Source organism: Rutidosis leptorrhynchoides, chromosome 2, assembly GCF_046630445.1.
Source record: "Rutidosis leptorrhynchoides isolate AG116_Rl617_1_P2 chromosome 2, CSIRO_AGI_Rlap_v1, whole genome shotgun sequence".
NCBI lineage: Eukaryota > Viridiplantae > Streptophyta > Magnoliopsida > Asterales > Asteraceae > Rutidosis > Rutidosis leptorrhynchoides.
The window spans coordinates 634,171,681-634,194,345 of record NC_092334.1 but is presented as its reverse complement, the minus strand read 5'-3'; the positions used below and the strand labels follow the sequence as shown (position 1 = coordinate 634,194,345).

Sequence of the window (22,665 nt, the reverse complement as noted above, 5' to 3'; positions counted from 1 at the left end):
CTTTCGATATTTTGTGTTGTTTATTGATGAACACACAAGAATGACATGGATTTACTTTTTAACCCAAAAATCGGAAGTTTTTGACAAATTTTCTCAATTTTATAAAATGGTTCAAACTCAATTTAACAAAAACATACAAATTTTAAGACCAGATAATGGGGGTGACTTTGTTAACACGTCAATGAAAATGTTTTGCGAAAACAATGGGATTATCCACCAAATATCATGTGCTCATACTCCCGAACAAAACGGAGTAGCCGAACGGAAAAAGCGACTACTCTTGGAAATGACAAGAGCCTTGTTATCGAATCTAAAGTACCAAAAAGTTTTTGGTCCGAAGCTCTTGCTTCTGCTACATACCTTATTAACCAGTTACCGACTAAGATATTGGGCACAAAAACTCCTAGAGATACTCTATCTCAATTTCACAAGTTACCAACCTCATTAAACATGGAACCACGGATATTTGGGTGCTCTGTCTTTGTCCACATTCCAAAAATTGAACGCACTAAACTTGATCCGTGTGCCGAGAAGTGTGTTATGGTGGGGTATGGCATCAACCAAAAGGGGTATCGGTGTTACAGTCCTCGAAAATGCCATGTCTTCATTACAATGAAATGTGACTTTATAGAAACCGAATACTTCTATAATACCCAACTCACGAGTGAGGGGGAGAATGATAATGACACTCTTAGTTGGATAACTTGGACACCTAAACATGGTAATATCCAAACACCAATACCCAATCCCGACAATATCCAAAGTTTGTCGACAAATCCTAATCATGATCTCGAATCACCAAATCTGTGACACCGCTAATTTTTTTTTATACGTGGCGGAAGCATTTATTTATTAATTATAAAATAAACAATAACTATTGTTAATACAGTACAACCAGTGTCACGTGTCATTTCAACAAAATACATGTTTATACGGAGAAGACGTATTTACAATATGTTTACAAAATATCACTGTTTAAACAAAGCAAAACAACATCAGAGTTGACTCTTGTCGAACATAACATCACTGATGTGTGCGAGGTGTACTAGGAAATAGTATTATTTTTACAACGAAATACTATTAAATACGATACAATTTTACACAAGATATTTATTTATTTATAGAATGGATATACCTAAACCTTGCTACAACACTTATAGGCAGTGTACCTAATCGTACAGTAGTGTAGTTTTTAGTAAGTCCGGTTCGTTCCACAGGGATCTTTTAAACAAGCTTAACGCTATATTAGTTTAACTTATAAAAATACAAATATATATATAAGTAATATTATTATTATAAAAAGGGGGATTTTTACCGTTTAATGACCGGTTTGTCGATTTTAAATAAAACGTAAAGATAAATGACGATAATATAAATGACAGAATTTAAATTGCGATAAAGTAAATTGCAGTAATTAAAATGACGGTAAATAAAGGTACGATGAAATATGAAATAAAAATATTATGCTTATTTAAACTTCCGTAATCATGATGTTTGACGTGTTGATTTTAGTTTATTCCCATGGGTTAATTGTCCTTTGTCTTGGATAATTTAATATGTCCGTCTGGTTTTTTCCATAACAGTCCATCAGTCATAAATATAAAGTGCGAGTGTCCTCGTCAAATTATCCTTATATCCGAAGTCAAATATTCCAACTTATTGGGGACTTAAACTGTAACAAGGTCTTAATACTTTGTTTAATAATTACACCAGGATATCGACTGCGTGTAACCCAAGGTTTTAATACTTTGTTATCAATTATGCCAAGTATCCTTGTACATAATTTCACCCCTATTTTAATAATTCCATAGACTATTAATCCATTCCCGTGTCCGGTCAAATGAACGATTATTCGTACATATAAATATCCCGCCCATCGTGTCCGATCGAGTGTATGTGGTTATTTATAGGTACGTCCAATTGTAAATCTTCATATTAAATTAACAAACTATCATTTAATTAAACAAATATAAAGCCCATTAATAGCCCATAGTCTAATTTCCACAAGTGTCGTTCTTTTGTCCAAACCCCAATTATGGTACAAAGCCCAATTACCCAATTTTAAATATTTTAGTCCAACATCATGATTACTTCGTCTTAAATAAGCATAATAATAACTTAGCTACGAGACATTAATTTAAAAATAACATTAACCATAACTTACAGTGATTAAAAATAGCGTAGCGTTACACGGACAGAATTTTGACTTACACCCTTACAACATTCGCTAACATACCCTTATTATTAGAATTTAAAATTAAAATTAAAATTAAAATATATATATATATATATATATATATATATATATATATATATATATATATATATATATATATACGTTTATGAGATAGAGAGAAAAGATGGATATATATTGAGCAAAAACCGCGAATTTATAGGCATGTGGCCTGGATTTCAGGGCCATGCGATCGCATGGCTTTTGTGCCTCCAGGCCATGTGATCGCATGGTGGTAGGTAACAGCTCACAATATTTTGTTTTCTTGTTTTGCCGACGGTTTATATATAATATAATATATATATATTAATTTTAAGAATTAATTATATATTATATTATATTCATGTGCATAGTTGACTCATAATTTTTAGTCCGTTGCGTCGAGCGTTGAGAGTTGACTTTGGTCCCGGTTCCGGATTTTCGAACGTCCTTGCGTACAATTTAATATCTTGTATTTTGTGTTTCGCGTCATGTACTCTTGTAATTTTGAGACGTTTCTCATCAATAATTGGAACCTCTTTGATTGTATTTTGTACTTTTGAGCTTTTTGGTCGTTTTCACCTTCAATTCGTCGAATCTGCCTTTTGTCTTCACCTTTTATTATTTAAACGAATATCACTTGTAAATAGAACAATTGCAACTAAAAGCTTGTCTTTCTTGAGGGATAATGCTATGAAATATATGTTCGTTTTTAGCATTATCAATCACCATGCCCATCTTCTCCCCAAAAAAGCATCACTTACAAAAACTAACAACCTGCAGGGAGGAGAAGGAGGGGAATTAGCACGAAGCTAAGTGAGTAAAACTAACTACAGGCAATAGTATACAAGAACCGTCATACTAATCATTTCACAAAGGCTAACACACAAACATCACCCAAGTGCCGTCTACAGAGACTCTGGCGGCTCGGCCAAACCATTAACTGTTTTTCGACTTGTTTTTGTGCCTTGTATTTTTGCGAAACTGCGTATTTGTGTGTACTGTGCTACTTTATACTCTGGAATCTTCATACACATGGCTTACTTTTATTTATGTGTTAAAACGTGCCTTTAAGTACGTTGGATACTTAACTTGATCACCGGAAGCCTTTATGACCGTTAGTGTCACTTGACGTTACGAACAAACTGCGTACTGCGTACATGTTTAACTTTTGTCGTAATCGGAATATTATGACTACAAAATCTTAATTATTATTTTATAATAATAATTACTTGGGTTATTGGATACTTAATTACACATAGTAATTTACTTATGCTTACTAGTTAGTCTTGTTGGACTTTCTACGTTGTTGGGCCTTAGCCCACCCTACACTAGTTAGTGGACTGTTTAATTATCTCAATTTTTAATAGCTAGTAACCCATTAATATGTAATACAAATGTCCATTTATTAGAGGGGACATGCTAGCATTTTTGTCAAGTATTATCCTTAATGTTGCATGGGATCCTAACATAAGCACCAACTTTAGACAACCATTAACCAAAAAGCAAAAGTTTGTCCCCCCTTATCCCCCTTGAAAATCACGACCATCACCACCCACCCACACCCTCATTCACCTATAAATACAAGCCTTATTCCATCCATTTTACACTTGCTCTCATTTACATTTCACACACACTTACTCTCTTATCTCCTCTCTAGTCTTTCTCACACTAAAACTTGTAAGTTTTTGAATTTCTTCTTCTTCTTCTCTTATCATTTTCGAATTCATCATCATCATTAAAGGGTCTAGCTTTTTAGATTTGATCTTGATTACATCTTGTAGATTCAAACTTGGATTTGAATCCTTCAAGAATATGGAAGATTCAAGCTTTCTAGCTTTGAATCTTCACCTACTTTGTAGATCTATATATTTTAACTTTAATCTTGTTATTTTGTTATAAAGATTCAAACTTGTGTTTGTAATGTTCATGTAACTTAAAGATCCAAGCTTTATGCTTCAAGGTCTTCAAGAACAACCAAGATGCAAGCTTTCTAGCTTGAATCTTCATATCTTTTGTTGGATCTAAGTTTCCTAACTTATGATCTCATTATTTTGTTATAAAGATCAAAACTTGTGTTTATGGTCTTCATATAACTTAAAGATCTAAGCTTTATGCTTCAAGGTCTTCAAGAACACTAAAGGTTCAAGCTTTCTAGCTTTGTGATCTTGTAACTTGTGTGAAAAGGATCCAAGCTCTCTAGCTTAGGGTTCTATCACTTCATTTGACTTAGATTATGTTCATACTTGTTTGATTGAGGTAAAATTTGTAGCTTTAGTTGAAAATGTAACTTGTAATTTTGTTAAGACTAAGGATATGATGTAACCTTGGTTCATCATCCATCTAAGACTCTTAAATGAGTTGTGTTCTTACTTGGTCTTAACATATTGAGTGTTGATGGTAGAATCTTGGTCAAGGTGATGCTAACCCATCACCGAGTTGTACACTTGAAGCTACAAGCATCAAGGATGAGAACCGTGATGAGCATCAAGCACTAAGAACCCCACCGGAGCACCTTGCTTACTGTTTTAGAGATCTAATCAGACAACCTGGGCTACTGGAAAGTTGATTTTAAGTTAGTTCGGTTCAAGTAGATGATTTTACATATAGACCTCGTCTTAATCCGAGTTACGGTTTAGGATTTATGGCCTTCCGAAAGTCACTACACCCTATTAACGTTGTGCTGAAATTTCTGACCTACTCACACTTAAACCGTCACCACGGTCAAACAAATACGAGTTTGATTCTGGAAATTGGTCAGCAACTAGAGGACTCCCATACGGAGCTATAGCCACTGATTACGTATCTTTTCGATTTACGTAGAGGCCGTAGCAGCTGATCAAAATCAGCCTATTGTTTAGACCTCTATACTTGTTAACCTTACTTAACTTTTACAATGATGAATGATGATGATGATGACACTTAAACTTATTTTATGCACTACTAGAACTTATGAGGATAACATACTGACCTAGTAACCTTTGACTTAGGTTGACGACCTTTCGGACCGACTTACTACTTGCATAGTTTCATTATCGACTTTACCGCTCTTATCACTGTGAGTTATAGCATCCCTTTTTACTCTAACTATTTTGGGACTGAGAATACATGCACTTTTTACGTTTTACATACTAGGCACGAGTACTTAAACTTTATATATGTGTGGGTTATACAACGGCATAAACTTTCCCCTTAGCTCGGTAACATTTAGTTATTGGTCTTTGAACCGGTGAACGCGAATCTTAGATATGGATCCATAGGGTTTGACATCCCCACTCGGGCTAGTCGCGCTAGCATTTAATGGGTGTTTAATCCTTCGTAAACATACGCACTCGTCAAGTGTACTTTTAGGGGGTTACAAACGTTAAGTTAGTTACCAAGTGCCCACGGTTAAACATATACTTTTCATACTGTTTTGAAACGCTGTTTGAAGCACTGAAATCTCGTGGCCTACCTTACATTACTGTTACAACTTAAACTATAGTTCACCAACATTATTGTTGACGTTTTTAAGCATGTTTTCTCAGGTATTTAGAGGTTTGTTGCTTCCGCTGTTTAGACTTGCTGTCTTGGTGTTTAGACTTGCTGTTAAGGACCTGTTGTGCTAGAATTCCGCTGCATTACTTAGAGATGTCCTAATCATGGAACTTTTCTTTTGCATTCGTAATTTATGTTATTTTCAAATAATGACTTTGTAACGACCTTTGTGTCACGTTATCTTTTGTAAACGCTATCTTTTATGAATGCAAAACTGGTTTTCAAACAGCATATAGTGTTTGACCTTGTAATGATCCTGTTGTTGATGAACCGTACACGATGGTTTTGTACAGGGCATCACATTAACCACCAGCTGATCGGACTGGAGCTTACCAGAAGTTCCTCCACCACCGTGTGTATATATATAATCCGCATGCGATGGACGCGTCATTCACATATATATACACCTCGATTGTCTAGGCTACCACATGAGGAACCCAACCCGCAGGTTGATCTCTCCTACCGAGGCTACCACACAATAGGGACGCACTGGGCTCCAGCAGATAAGCATCAACTAACATGCAGTTATCACAACGTACTAACTAACCACAACAGTAAGTATATATAACAAGCATGGCAATCATAATATAACATGCTACTCTATACTATATTCTCCAGTTAGTCCCACTAACCAATTACCAGCAACCAGCTCAGATAATCTACTACTGAGCGGCTTCTTTATCCTTATCACCTGAACATAAGGCAAATCAAGTTAGTTACTGTCCATTAACATCAAATAACACAGTACAGAAATTTTTGTATCAAAAAGTGTCCGTTAAAATTTTTTGCTTAACACTTTATGCACTTTCAAAATTTACATCCTGAACATCAAAATACAAAAGGGCAGCATAACGGCTAAAAATCAACACTTAGTAAAATATTTCACTGCCAAAGACACTCGGTCGACTGTCATAGACAGTCGGCCGACTGTCTACACTCACTCGGCCGAGTGTCTAGTCACTCGGTCGATGGTCTCTCATAGACACACTCGGCCGTGGGTCATACACACTCGGTCGATGGTTGAGTCGGTCGGTCGAGGGTCAAGAGACACTCGGCCGACTGTGTTTATCTACAGAAGCTGAAGAACAAAGTGACGGATTTCACCCAAAATCGACCAATTCTTGCTCTAGAACTTGATTATGACCTCAACACTGACCAAATCGAAGACACTAAACATGTAGAAACATAAACCCACAAGATTTGGACTCAAACAACATCAAATCTAACCACTTTGACCCAAATTACTCACTTTGTAAAACTTTACACAAAAACCCAATTTTCTCAAAGATTAAAGCATGAAAACTTGTGATTCTTACCTTGTTAGAATCAGTAAATCACAAAGAACACAAAGATGTAAAAGATTTGAGCTCAAGAACAAGGATTCAAGATTAGGATTTTGGTAGTTGGAAGAGATGAAGACCGAAGTGTTTGTGTGTGTGAATATTCTGGAAACCAAATCCAAAGAAGGCAGTCACTACACACTTAAGTGGGGTTATTTTCCACACTGTGCAACACACGAGTATTTATCAGTTATCTAATATCTTTCGTACATCATTTGGCAACTCAAATGAAGTCCAAATTAAATAAACAAACCTGTTCTGTGACCCTTGTCATAAACTGGTCCTAACCACATCATTAAATAATAATAAACATTAAATAAAAATAAAAGCATATATAAACACAACATATACTTAAGGGCATTTTAGTAATCTTACAGCTAGGCCCGATCGAGGATGTTATAAAATCCCGATCCTGATCCCGAATCACCAAATCCTGATCCCGAATCACCAAACATTGAACCAAATGAAATTCCCTCGAGTAATGAACAAGAAGAACAAAATAGTACTACTTCTGCAGAAACCACAGAAAGATATGTTCTTCCACAAAGAATCAACAGAGGGGTTCTACCAAAGAGATACTCTCCATAAAAATAAGCTCAGAGATCAAGATACCCAATGGCTAATATGGCTCAAGGGAGTCTATCAAGTGAAGCACAGAAATTCAACTCTGCGTTATACTCTGAAGAAATTTCAGCTACAGTTGATCAAGCCATGAAATATGACAAATGGAGAAAGGCTATGGAAGAAGAAATAGAAGCACTTAAGAAAAATGATACATGGGAAAAATGTATTATTCCTCAAGGAAAGAAACCCGTATGATGTCGTTAGGTGTTTACAATAAAACACAAACCAGATGGCACCATTGAGAGATATAAAGCTCGACTTGTTGCCAAAGGATATACTCAGACCTAGGCTCTCTAGTTGCAAAGATTGATACGATCAGAGTTCTCTTTTCTATCGCTGCAAATGAAAAATGGCCACTTCACCAATTTGATGTGAAGAATGCTTTTCTTCATGGTGAATTAAAAGAAGAAGTTTATATGGATGCTCCTCCAGGATTTGCAGGAAACTTCAATAATCAGGAAGTTTGTCGACTTAAAAAATCTTTATATGGGTTAAACAATCTTCAAGGGCTTGGTTTGGGAAATTTACTTTATTCATGAAAAGATATAATTTCAAGCAAAGTAACTCGGATCATACTCTCTTTGTTAAACAAAAAGGGAAATTAGTTACATGCTTAATAATTTATGTAGATGATATGATAATAATAGGAAATGATAAAGAGAAAATTTCTAACTTAAAAACAAACTTATTTAAAGAATTTGAAATGAAAGATTTGGACAGACTCAAATACTTCTTGGGGATTGAAGTATTACGATCCCAACAAGGAATATTTATCTGTCAAAAGAAGTATATTCTTGATTTTCTTGCAGAGACATGTATGATAGATTGAAAACCAGCTGACACCCCAATGATACCAAACCAAAAATTGTATGTATATGGAAGATGAAGCTGATCTTACTGATAAATGGCAATACCAAAGGATGGTGGGAAAACTTATCTATCTTGCTCACACCAGACCAGATATAGCACATGCAGTTAGGGTTGTGAGTCAATTCATGCATCAACCACAAACTCACCATATGGAAGCTGTAATGAGAATCATCAGATACTTGAAGAAAACAGCAGATCATGGAGTTATTTTCAAAAGACATGGACATCTAAAGACTCAAATATATACAGATGCAAGCTGGGTAGGAGAAAAAGGGGATAGAAAATCTACATCTGGATTCTTCACACTTTTCGGGGGCAGTTTAGTTGCATGGAGAAGTAAGAAACAAAAGGTTGTCTCTCTTTCAAGTGCCGAATCAGAATTTAGAGGAATAGCCAAAGGAGTAGTCGAGGCCTTATGGATCAAGAAGCTATTAACAGAGATTGGTTTTCCACCAAAGGAAACCATTCAAATCTTCTGCGATATGAAGCAGCAATCGCCATCTCAGAGAATCCTGTTTAACATGACCGAACCAAACATGTTGAAGTCGATCGACATTTTATTATAGAAAAGTTAGATGGAGAAATCATTTCCCTTCCATCCATTAGATTTGAAGATCAGCTAACCGATATCCTCACTAAGTCAGTCAAAGGGAGACTCTTCAACGATGTTCTCAGCAAGTTGAATGTCGAAAATCCCACCATTCAACTTGAAGGGGAGTGTTAGAATAAAAGCCATCAGTCAACAAAAGTCAAATTACCTATTTAGGTAATTTGACTTTAGGATCAGAAGTATTTGACTTCATCATCTCCCCATTTAGAAGATCACATGACTGCTCAAATGCAAACAAGTAAACGACTAAAAGCAGGCTGTCAAAATCAGATTTTTCCTTATATGTTATGGTGGTTTCAAAAGTCTTAGTGGAGCCTAACCATATTTAGAAATAGCTGTTGTAATACTTAGTGTATCAAAGGAACACTTAGCAGAATGTTAGAAATCAATTCATTGTATCAAACATCAAATATATTCAATACAAGATCATTTTCTTAACAATTAACAAACATTTCAAAGTAGCGCGTCATACGAAAACATTTACTTTAGCTTAAACGTATTTGTTACATCTAGCTTGTTGGTGTTGTTACTTGCGTTTTCAACCAATCTTCTCAAACTTGCCACATAAAATTCACCAAATGGCACGTCATTCCTACTATACGTGTCTAGCTCTGATCGTATTTGAACCTCTGAGAGTAAAGATCGAAGCTATGAGAATTGATGGGCTTCCACACCACCGTTCGGATGACGTCTCCAATTCCAAATCCTTGCATCATTTTGAAATCTAAAAGGACTATTACAATTCGGATCCGTATTACGGTAAAAAAGATGCGGAAATATAGTTTGTAGCGGAGCTCCTTCATGCAAGATATCAACCCAAAAGTGAGAGATGGAACCATTTACGCGTTTGACTTAGAACTATTCGGTATCAATTGCTTCTGGTGAGAATAAACAATAATTTTGTTGATGGTGTGTTAAACGGCAGTGGAGCTCACCATATCCCACTATCGTAGGCGTCTCCGGGGCATGTATAAAGTATGCAACCGAACAACACCGAAATTTTTTCAAAGGAACTTAAATTTTAAAATGCCTATATAATTTCTAGTTATTTATGTACAATGGAAGAATATTGAGAAAAATATTATATATTGTAATTAGTAAGTTTACGTTAGGGGTGTTCACGGTCCGGTTTGATCCAGTTTCGACTAAATCTCACACCAAACCGGCATTCACGGTTTCGACATATATGAAACCAAACCAGACCAAGAGATTTGTCTAGCTGCCTGGTTTGGTCCGGTTCGACCGGTTTACGGTTTCAAGTTCTTTTTGTCTTTTTTTCATATAATATAATGAAACTCAACAAATGAAATAAAGTCTACATTGGGAAAATTGGGAAAATTGGGAAAAGTAAGCTTTAGAATGTTGGAACACACTTAGTTTGTGTCATGAAAGGAACAAGAAACATTCAAAATTAGAACAACTATTAGAACACAACATAATAGAGAAGTTTAATTACTAATGTACAAAATACAAATAAAGTTAAAGCCAAATATTTACATATCTTTTCAGTTTTTTCAAAACCATATACTCCTATTTGATACCAAAAGTACAAAAGAGTGCTAATATTATAATCTTTCTAAAACCATGGCAACCAAATTCAAGATGTGTGTTGTGATATCATTCACTATGATCGGTTGAAAGATTAAGGAAGCTTGCAAAATTTGAAATAAGAGAAACACATATCTTGTTGGTAAAAAGAACAAAGATAATAGGATCTTGTGAAGAATAATGAAATAAGAGAAACACATATCTTGTTAGTAAAAAGAAACACATTGGTGGAAGGCTCTCTTCTCTTGCACAATTAGGATCTTGTGAAGAATAATGATCAAACAAGTTTTTCAAAGTTTTAGTTACCTTTTTCTTCATCTTATTGGACACATCATTTATACCATATATTTCATCAAAACTCCAATCAACATATTGTTTCTTATAACGAGGATCAAGGACCACCGCAACAAACAACAATGGATTGACTTTTCCCAATTCACCCCAATACTTATCAAACTTCAGTTTCATATCACAAGCCATGTGACTTAACTTTGGATCATCATCTTCAATGCAACTAGTTATGTGAGTATATATTGTGCAAAGATCATGAAAATACATATTTGAAGTAACATACAATGACCCCGAAAATCGTTTGGTGACCACAAAAAATAACTCCAAAAACATCATAAACTTTTCTGCCTCATCCCAATCCCGACTACAAGGTGGACCTATTCTACTTTCATTTTGATTAGCTTCTTCATCTCCTAAGCTTGAATCTAATATAAAGTATCCAAAGTATTGTGAATCATCTTCCATTCTCTCAAATGCCTTCCTATACTTTATAGCTGATTCCAACATTAAAAAAGTGGAGTTCCACCTAGTAGGAACTTCTAAGCAAACACTTCCACCCATACTTATTTTTTCATCCTCAATACATTGTTTAAATTTGTTCAACCTTGATGGTGATGATCTAACATATTTCACTGCATTTCTAATCACTTTAATAGATTTAGCATAGTCTTTCAAACCGCTAGTCACAACCAAGTTCAATATGTGAGCACAACGGCGCATTTGTAAATGATCACAATTTAATATCACTTTGCCCCAATTACATATCTTTTTTCATGTAAAGAAGTGCAACATCATTAGAACTTGCGTTATATATGGTTATTGTTAAAACACCTTCAATACCCCAAGCAATCAAACATGCCTCAATCATTTTCCCAATAGTCTCGCCCTTATGATTAGAAATAGTTTCAAAATTTAGAATTCTTTTTTGAAATTTCCAATCATCATCTATATAATGAGCCGTCAAAACCATATAATTGATATTTTGAATTGATGTCCATGCATCTGTTGTAAGACATATTTGTTGTGAAAAGCTTTTAAACAAATCTTTTAGTTTTTTCTTTTCTTCCCCATATAATGACATAATATCCCTTGCAATTGTAATCCGACCAGGTAACTGAAACTTAGGCTGCAACATGGAACAGAAATAAATAAACCCTTCTTTTTCAACACACCTAAAGGGAAGTTCATCAATAACTATCATTCTAGCAAGAGCTTTACGACATAAATCTTTGTTATAGGTAACAGCCTCTAAACTTGCACCACCACTAGTATTCTTCCTTAACAATAAAGTTTTTTGCCTTTTGTCTTTTATATTTTTAGGATAAACTTTACACCTACTTATATGATTTCGTAAAGAAGTAGTACCAATAGTAAAAGGACCGAAAGCATAATCTTCCTTGCAATATCTACACCAAGTTCGTGGGTTATCTTCAGGAACGGGATTTGGTATAATAAAGTGTGACCACACGTCAGCCTTAAGTTTCTTCCTTAAGGCAGGGTTATCATCAAACAAAGTAGGATCAGGATCTTTAGTTTCCATCTCATCATCATCTTCTATGTCAATAAAGTCATCTTTATTTGTCATTTTGGATGCAAAATCTACAGCAACAATAAATACAAAGAACAAGAGGAGGTATGGAACATCACTATACAAGAATATATTGTAAAATCAAATTCTAGAAACATTGAAAAAGTAAAAAATAGATATGCTTTATTATACTTACAAAATCAGGAACATCAGGAGCTTTAGATTGAAGGGTGTACGGTGATGGAGGTTTATGACTGATGATCTTGATGAAAGAGTAGTTAAGTGATCTTTGAGTGCAAAAATGGTGTTAATGATCTTGAAGAAAAAAGAGTGAAGTGATCTTTGAGTGTAAAAGCGGTGAAGTAAAAGGCATGGGGATGAGTAAATAAAGATCTGATCAAAATAATGAAATATCTAGTTCTCCGTATTTTTTTGGTAATGAGTAACACTAATAATTATTAAATAATAAATAATAGTAATGACATAATGTAATTAATCAGATTAGGGTCATATGGTTCAAATCAAATTATTAGTCCAAGTAGCTCTTCATCCTGAGTTGGTCAGTCTTGAACTACTCTTCCGATATACATGGTCCAGAAGTGATCCTAGTTAACTAGTTTGTAGTTTAAGTTGTATCTTGTTACATATACACTTCTCTATATCCTTTATATATATGTATTGTAATCAAACGATAACAATTCAATTCATTACTCCATATCATTGTTACAAATAAGTGTTATTTACATGGGTACTATTATTTTTAAAAAATGAACTCATTGTAGTCGGTCCGGTCCGGTTTTAACGGTTCGTTTTTTTTCAAACTGTAGTCGGACCAGAAAACCCGGTTTGGCAAAAACTTAAGCTGTAGGACCGGGGTTTAACAATTAAAACCGACCAAAACAACCCAAATGCCCCGGTTTCGCCGGTTTAACGGTTCGATGAACACTCTTAGTTTACGTATCATAAGCCTATAAGGATTAGTTTGTGTTGTAAAGTTTAACATTTATAAAGTTCTATGTTTTATGTATTGAACAAAGACTTTGAAATTATCGAGACGGTGCTACCCACTATGTTGTTGAGTATGAATGGCGTAAATGAGGGTAAATTTGAAAGCCTGATAATATTTATCAATTATTTTAATTTAACTATACAATTATTTTGGAGCAAAATTGACGTGACCACTTTTATAATGACCACATTTATAGAACGAATGAAGTTTTTAATAATCATTCGTCAACTATTGTTAAAAACACAACCACAAATGGACAATTCGATACCCAACTAAACCTACCACATGTGATAACCCGGGAATTTCCGACCAAATTTAAACTTAATCTTTACATAAGTTCAACACGATAAGCGTTTGACCATGCCCGACGATTCACGAACAATTGTTTGTAAATAAATAAACAAATATATATATATATATATATATATATATATATATATATATATATATATATATATATATATATATATATATATATATATATATATATATATATATATATATATATATATATAATGTATGTATATATAATAATTGAAGATAATAAGACATAAATAATTAAGTTGTTATTAAGCTATAAATATGATATATAATTTATGTACATATTTATTATTAGGTGTATGATAAAAATGTAAAAGTTATACTATTAACCTAATCTTCATTATAAATGTTAATATTAATATTTGTATTATTAAAATATATATAATATATGAAACTTTGGATGTACAATTTAAATGTAATCTATATACATATGACTTCTATATTTAATATTGTAAGTAGGTTATAAGATATATAAATATATAAATATTAAAATATGTTATATAAATATTAAAAAGGACTTATGTAATTTTAATAAATTAACTATAATACGAATTTAAATGAAGTGTTATATAAATAATAATACTGTAAAAAATAAAAATAAAATAATAATAATATATATATACGGTCAGACATATATTTATATACATACTGACACTGATAGATTTATATATCGCATTATATAATTGAAGTCACTATCTGATATTTATATTTTTTTCTGCTGTTCTGTTTACATGTGACACCATGTCGATCCACACATCTATTTTATGAATCAAACAACTAATCAATAATGAACCATTCAATTATACATCATCATATTCAACTACAATCACCATCGGCTTCCATAAATTTGGGATTTTAAAAAAAAAATTAATAAAACCATAAAGGCACTTCCTGTTACGAGATGTTTAAATCAACAGATCAATTTCGGGACTTTTTACAAAATCTAAAATTGCAGTTATGTTAGGAATTTTCTAACCAAACTATCTGCAAAATTTCACGCTTCAATTCCTTGGATTGAATTCGAATTTTGAAGTCAAAGGTATTTTTCTAAAAAGTCAAAATATGTGTTCATCAGGAAATTTGAATTCATGTTTGTCTTTCAAGAGCAATTAACGATTCCAATAGTTTCTTTATACAATTACCAAACTATTTTATGTTATAACCAAAGTCTAATACGCGTTCTAAATTGAAAATCATTTTTCTTTTGTTTCCAACCATGAACAGCAGCGAAGCTGCTATGGGTTTTTTTTAATTTTTTTTCTTTCTTTTTCGATTTCAGTTAAATATAAATTTGTGATATTGATTTATGTTTATTTGGAAGTATTTAATTTCATGTTGTGGAGGATTGATAAACTCCTGGTCGATGAGTTTTCAAGAGGAAGAAGGAGAATGGGGAAAACAGATTATATCGGGTTAAATTTTTATACGGGGTAAATATAAACAGAAAAGCAGAATGGGAGGAGTAGCTTAGGAATGCTTTGGGTATTCGAGAGGTCGGGGGTTCGAGTCCCGTTTGGAGCATCTTTTTTTTATTCAAAGCTTTCAAGGGTATACACAATTTCTTTTATTTTTATTATTATTATTATGATTACTATTATTAGTTATTAATGTTATAATTATGATTATAAATTGTTATTGTTACTAGTGTTATTATTATTAAAAGTATTACTAATAATACTAGTATTATCATTATAATTATTAGTATCACCATTATAATTAGTATTATAAGAATTATCATAATTATTATGATTAATCATTGTTATTACTATCATTAATGTTATAAATGTTATTATCACTACTGAAATTAATATTAATATCATTATTACTAGTATCATAATTATTATTATTATCATCTTAATTATAAGTATCATAACCATTATTAGTATTATATTTGACATTATGAGTATTATTAATTATTGTTATTATTATCATTTTAGCTATTATTATGTAATATCACTAAGTAGTACTAGTATTACTATTATTATTATTATGTAAATACTAAAATCAGTATCATGACTATCATTAATAGTAAAATCAATATTGTTACAAGAATAATTATTAATGTCACTATTATTATTACTATGATTCATATTATAATTATAAGTAATATTATTATTAATATTATCATCATAACCAAATACAACTTTTAATTACCATATTATTAAGTATATGAAAATATACTCATAAGTAGTATTACATATAGGTATGAATATATTATATTAACAAATTTTATATAAATATTTATATAAAACAAATTAGGTATTTTTAATATATATATATATATATATATATATATATATATATATATATATATATATATATATATATATATATATAATTATATAAATAATAATCATTTTCAAATATATATATATATAAAGAAAATAAATAATATATAAAGTTATAAGATATGAAATTATTCGACTTCGATTATATGTATTAATGGATACACAAATGATATAGGTTCGAGAATCCGAGGCCAACCCTGCATTGTTCAATATAGTCATGTGTATTTTTAAATACATTAGGTGAGTTTCATTTACCTTTTTACCCTTTATATATTTTTGGGCTGAGAATACATGCGCAATTTTTATAAATGATTTACAAAATAGACACAAGTACGTGAAACTACATTCTATGGTTGAATTATCGAAATCGAATATGCCCCTTTTTATTAAGTCTGGTAATCTAAGAATTAGGGAACAGACACCCTAATTGACGCGAATCCTAAAGATATATCTATTGGGCCTAACAAACTCCATCCAAAGTATCGGATGCTTTAGTACTTTGAAATTTATATCATATCCGAAGGGTGTCCCGGAATGATGGGGATATTCTTATATATGCATCTTGTTAATGTCGGCTACCAGGGATCAATCCATATGAATGATTATTTTTGTCTCTATGCATGGGACGTATATTCATGAGAAATGCAAATCTTGTGGTCTATTAGAATGATGGAAAAGATTATTTATGTTAAACTATTGAACTCACCAACCTTTTGGTTGACACTTTTAAGCATGTTTATTCTCAGGTACGAAAGAAATCTTCCGCTGTGCATTTGCTCATTCTAGAAATATTACTTGGAGTCATTTATGGCATCTTTCAAAAGACGTTGCATTCGAGTCGTTGAGTTCATCAAGATTATTATTAAATCAATTATAGTGGATGTATTATACAATGGTATGCATGCTGTCAACCTTCGATGTAATGAAAGATTGTCTTTTCAAAAACGAATGCAATATTTGTAAAATGTATCATATAGAGGTCAAGTACCTCGCGATGTAATCAACTGTTGTGAATCGTTTATAATCGATATGGACTTCGTCCGGATGGATTTGGACGGGTCACTACTGTTGGCATCATAGCTGGTATAACGCCGTCCATGTGTGGCGGGTTAGTCGTAAAGGAGGTTCTCACAGTGTTACCTGTGACGAAGCATTGGCTCTTACTCCTTGCGATCCCTTACGAGGGTTGGCAGTAGCCGAGAGGCAGGCCCTAAAATCAGTATCTGAGGTACACTCAGTGGTCACCAGGTGGTTAGCTGGGAAGGCACTGGGTGGGACGGTGGTTGTCCCCAACTGTACTACATGTGGTATCAAAGCGGTGGTCTTAGCGAACCAGATCATGCATTAGTGTGTCTAACTGATAGTTATTTAGATGCATTAGTGAGTCTGGACTTTGACCGTGTCTGCATGTCAAAAGTTTTGCTTATCATTTCTAGTCAGAAATCATCTGCTTATCATCCTTAGGAAATTACCTGCTTATCATTCTTAGTCTAGACACATCTTACTGCAATGATTGCATGAATATTGTATAGAAAAAATCCGTATCTTAGCGTATCTGCTAATTCATATCTTAGCATATCTGTTACTGTGGACTTTGCCTGACAACTTCCGTAGATTCCTCCGTAACTTATGGGATTTTAGTATTATATATGCATATGTAAATTATGTATTGCAGGGTACTAATCTACATCCTATAATCTATTTCTTATCGAAAATCCTTCATCTGATCGTACGAGATGAATCCCTCAACCAGTTCGAGTCCCTCAGATTTCGATAGCTATTCCGATAGTTATTCCGACAGCTATTCCGACATGGATATTCACCTAAGCTCCGAAAGCAGTGTCACCAGAATAAATCAATCAATCAGCCATCCCCAATTCATCTAATGGGTTCGTAGTCGACTTAATCAATGGAGACGCGAAGAAGGCGATCCCTTTCACCAACCAAATTCACCTCTTGACAATGAACCTGAAGCGTTTACCGGCGAACCTATTCGAGACACCATTTTCTCTCTCATTTCCAGAGTATCTCATCACGATTATATTCTATCCACAATTCTAAACCTTATTCATCCGCTCGTTCCGACTGACAATCATCCCGGAATAATGGAAGAAGTCAAGGAGCTTCGCACCCGAGTTGTAGCCTTGGAGAATATGGTGCAAAATTTACCAGCTTCAGCAACATCACCGGCACCAACAGTACCATCAGTAACAGCACCAGTACCATCAACAATCCATGCCTCAACATCTCATTCTGTACCTCGAGTATAATCATCGTTTTACGTATCGTTCTACATCAATTATCTTCGTTCTTCATGGCGATTAAGTAATCTCTAAATGTTTTAGAGGTTAGGTATTCTAGTTCTAACGGTAAACCAAATGAGTTTAAGATCATATTAACTCAATGAATCCATGATTACATCTGAAGAAAATATATATGTATATATGTTTTTATAAAGATTGTAATTAAAAATTCTTTCGTAAAAAGTGTTAACTGTGAAAATATTTTAACGGGTAGGTAATACCCGAGGAATATTCAGATTTCACATTAATAAGTTACAATGTACATTCTTCGAAGCTAATTCAACAGTCGTTTACTATCCTACTTACGTCCACCGATATACAAATCCGTTCACCACAGAATAACCATATTCATCCAATTTCATACTTGGATTTTGATTTATCAGAATCCAACAAGTGGCATAATGAAGAAAACATTTGACAAAATAAAATTTGTTAGAAACAAACAAATTAACTATGGGAAATTTTGTTAAGAATCCACGTTAACTGTTCCTAGCTAATTGTTCCTAGCTAACTGATTACATTTTATTTATCGCAATTTAATTATCGCAATTTTATTTATCGTCATTTAATTTCTGTTATTTATTTTACGCATTTTATTTATCGTCATTTAATTTCTGTATTTATTTTACGCACTTTAAATATCGGGACACGTATACAAGGTTTTGACATATCATATCGACGCATATATATATATATATATATATATATATATATATATATATATATATATATATATATATATATATATATATATATATATATATATATATATATATTATTTGGAATCACCATAGACACTCTATATGCAGTAATGATCGAGTTCTCTATACAGGGTTGAGGTTGATTCTCAAATAATATATATACTTTGAGTTGTGATCGAGTCTGAGACATGTACACGGGTCACGATACGTATTAATTAATTCGAATATTATATATTAAACTATATATGAATTATTGGACTGTTAATTGTGTACTATCGACTGTGGACTAATGACATTGGACAATTAAAATGAATTAAAATATGGATTATAATATATGAAACTAAACATTTCTTCAAGTTTGCCACTTGATTTCATCTTAAACCTCATTTGTATCTTGACGATTACAATCTGCATTCAAACCTTTCATAATTCTTGAAAACACCTCAATCGAAAGGATGAACCAACTGTACTTTACCTACGAAAGAAAAGATCGATGCATATAGTTATGCACCTGAAAACTCTCGAAAATTGAGTAAACGTTTAACGCGTAGCTGTGCTAATTCCTTTAGCATTATTATTACCGAAAATAACTTTGCAATCTCTTTCCAAAATAGCCAATTTTGTCACAGCTCCAACAAGTCAACTTCAACTTTTCATTCGAAACAACCTTATTATAACCTTGATATATATGCTTGCTCTTTTATTGTTACCGGAGAACCTTTCATATTCTACCATATTACCAGTAGACGTACCAGCAACCTCGTTGCTTCTTGGTTTAAATCTCTCCAATATATCATTATATTTATTCATTGAAATCCTATCATATACTCATCCGCATCTTGTAACGAGAACTGGCATACCCATTACCGGGAATCAGCAATCCGTACTTTGAAAACTCGCAGCATATCTACATCAACAGTTATATGTATAACATTTATCTCTTAGAATTATGGTCTTTCATTCTGAAATCCTGAACAGCACTCAATCTACAAATCAATACTCTGAATGTTGAAAAAGCTGAATGAAGCAGCAGAAACTGTAGACAACCGTAAACGACCTTAATCGTCGGAAGTTTAATGATAAAGAATTGTAGGTTGGCAAAGCTCAGAAAAAGTTTGAAACTGAAAAACTGATTGAGCAAACTACGAAGGAGTCTCTGAACAAATCACAAGGACTAAACTTGTACATTAAGAATCCTGATGATTCTGTTTCTGATGAAATCTTTAGCGAATACCTTGCTTCTGACTCCAAACTCTTGCGAACAAATTTTCCTCACCATCCTTCGATATTATAAATTCCAAGATATTATCGTATCTTTCATTATAAATATCTTCCATATTTCTGAAGATATTTTCATAACTATTCTTATCTGAAATCATTAATCTCTTCATGCTATCAGTGTTACATCATATAGAAACTGTTAGTTTCTATATTCTATAAACTTTCGAGCTTAAAATATGAATGTTATTGAAATAATGTTGGGAACTAATGCATGAGTTAGTATAATATAATGACACTTGATCAACGTGATTATATTACAGTAAGTCATGCTGAGTTTCTAATGGAACGTGATGATTCACAGACCATAACGTCATCATGTGCCAGGTTACACGACTCCTACATTCTGTCTAAATTTATAAACATATCAAGAACATGTTTTCCTTGATAGCCCAAATTTTTCCCTTGAATTCTGGTAATTTGACAAGTCAGATTGTACTATTACCATTTCTTTCCTAGAACATTAACTGTGTTCATTCCGAAATTTATACATGTGAATTCTGGACCATTACAAGAGATGCATAACCGCAAGAAGAAGAAACGAAGGGACAAAGCTCCGAAATAGAAACTGGAGTATAAATCGCAACAAATAGGAGGAAGTATTAACTGTGAATGATAGTGTTTATAGGGAACAGAAATAGGAACATGGAAATATAAGAGAGAATATAAAGCTCGATAACAACACATAAATTACAAACCGTGTATATCAATGCTTATCGCCACATAAAGACACGGGAGAATTAAAAGCACTATAACCCCAAGATAATAGTAGAAGTAAACAGATTCTTCTGATGGAAAATTGAAAAGAAGGATGACATAAATGATAATTAGAAAAATATCAAGGATTAGAACTGGATAAAGCATTTTCACAATCTTTTGGATATATGAACTAAGGAAGAAAGTATAGGAATGGTGAGAATAATGGAACGGAAGAGCTTAATTTATAGTGGAAAAATCAGACAGAGTAATCGAGGCAGATCACCGTACTTAATTATAGAGATCTTAATTTCCTTACTCGCCGAAGAATCAAATCTTTTAGATTTCGAAAATTTTCTTTAAATCCCTTGAATTCCGGAATTCAACCAAGACAACGTCAAAAGTTAAGACGCACCTTATTTTCTAAATTCAACCCTGACTCTGTCAAAAGTTAAGATGAATCTTTACTTTCCTATTTCACTATTTGGTGATAGTTACATTCGTACTCTTCGAATAATCGAATTATTTTTATCCATATTACTCAATGATGATAAAATTCAATTTATCAACTCATATTCGTCATGAAAACATTTTTATTGTTAGCCATGACCACCTCACTCAAATTTCGGGACGAAATTTCTTTAACGGGTAGGTACTGTGATGACCCGGGAATTTTTGACCAAATTTAAACTTAATCTTTACATAAGTTCGACACGATAAGCGAAGTCTGTAATGTTTAAATCTCAAAACCTTTGAACTATGTTCATGTATATACTTGACCTTTGACCATGCCCGACGATTCACGAACAATTGTTTGTAAATAAATAAACAAATATATATATATATATATATATATATATATATATATATATATATATATATATATATATATATATATATATATATATATATATAATGTATGTATATATAATAATTGAAGATAATAAGACATAAATAATTAAGTTGTTATTAAGCTATAAATATGATATATAATTTATGTACATATTTATTATTAGGTGTATGATAAAAATGTAAAAGTTATACTATTAACCTAATCTTCATTATAAATGTTAATATTAATATTTGTATTATTAAAATATATATAATATATGAAACTTTGGATGTACAATTTAAATGTATTCTATATACATATGACTTCTATATTTAATATTGTAAGTAGGTTATAAGATATATAAATATATAAATATTAAAATATGTTATATAAATATTAAAAAGGACTTATGTAATTTTAATAAATTAACTATAATATGAATTTAAATGAAGTGTTATATAAATGTTACTATTATTATCTCTATTTTTTATTATTAATATTAATATTAATATTAATACTATTAATTGTATTAGTAATATTATTATAATATATACATATAAAAATTGAAACATTTAACTTGTTATTATTAGTATTATCAATAATATTAGTATAATTATACTAACTAATTATAAAAAGTAAGAATTCGATATTTTAACACAAATATATAAATAAGTTAT

At 32.3% G+C, this 22,665-nt stretch overlaps 1 protein-coding gene across 1 annotated transcript; it reads right to left on the bottom strand.

Moving 5' to 3' along the window:
- Positions 1-9,341: 9,341 nt before the first annotated feature.
- Positions 9,342-11,752, bottom strand: LOC139890099 (zinc finger BED domain-containing protein RICESLEEPER 2-like). Its single transcript, XM_071873001.1, has 2 exons — positions 11,048-11,752; positions 9,342-9,413 (listed from the first exon to the last, which is right to left on the bottom strand). Exons 1-2 carry the CDS (start codon positions 11,750-11,752, stop codon positions 9,342-9,344), a joined length of 777 nt encoding a protein of 258 aa, XP_071729102.1.
- Between the last annotated feature and the right edge of the window lie 10,913 nt (positions 11,753-22,665).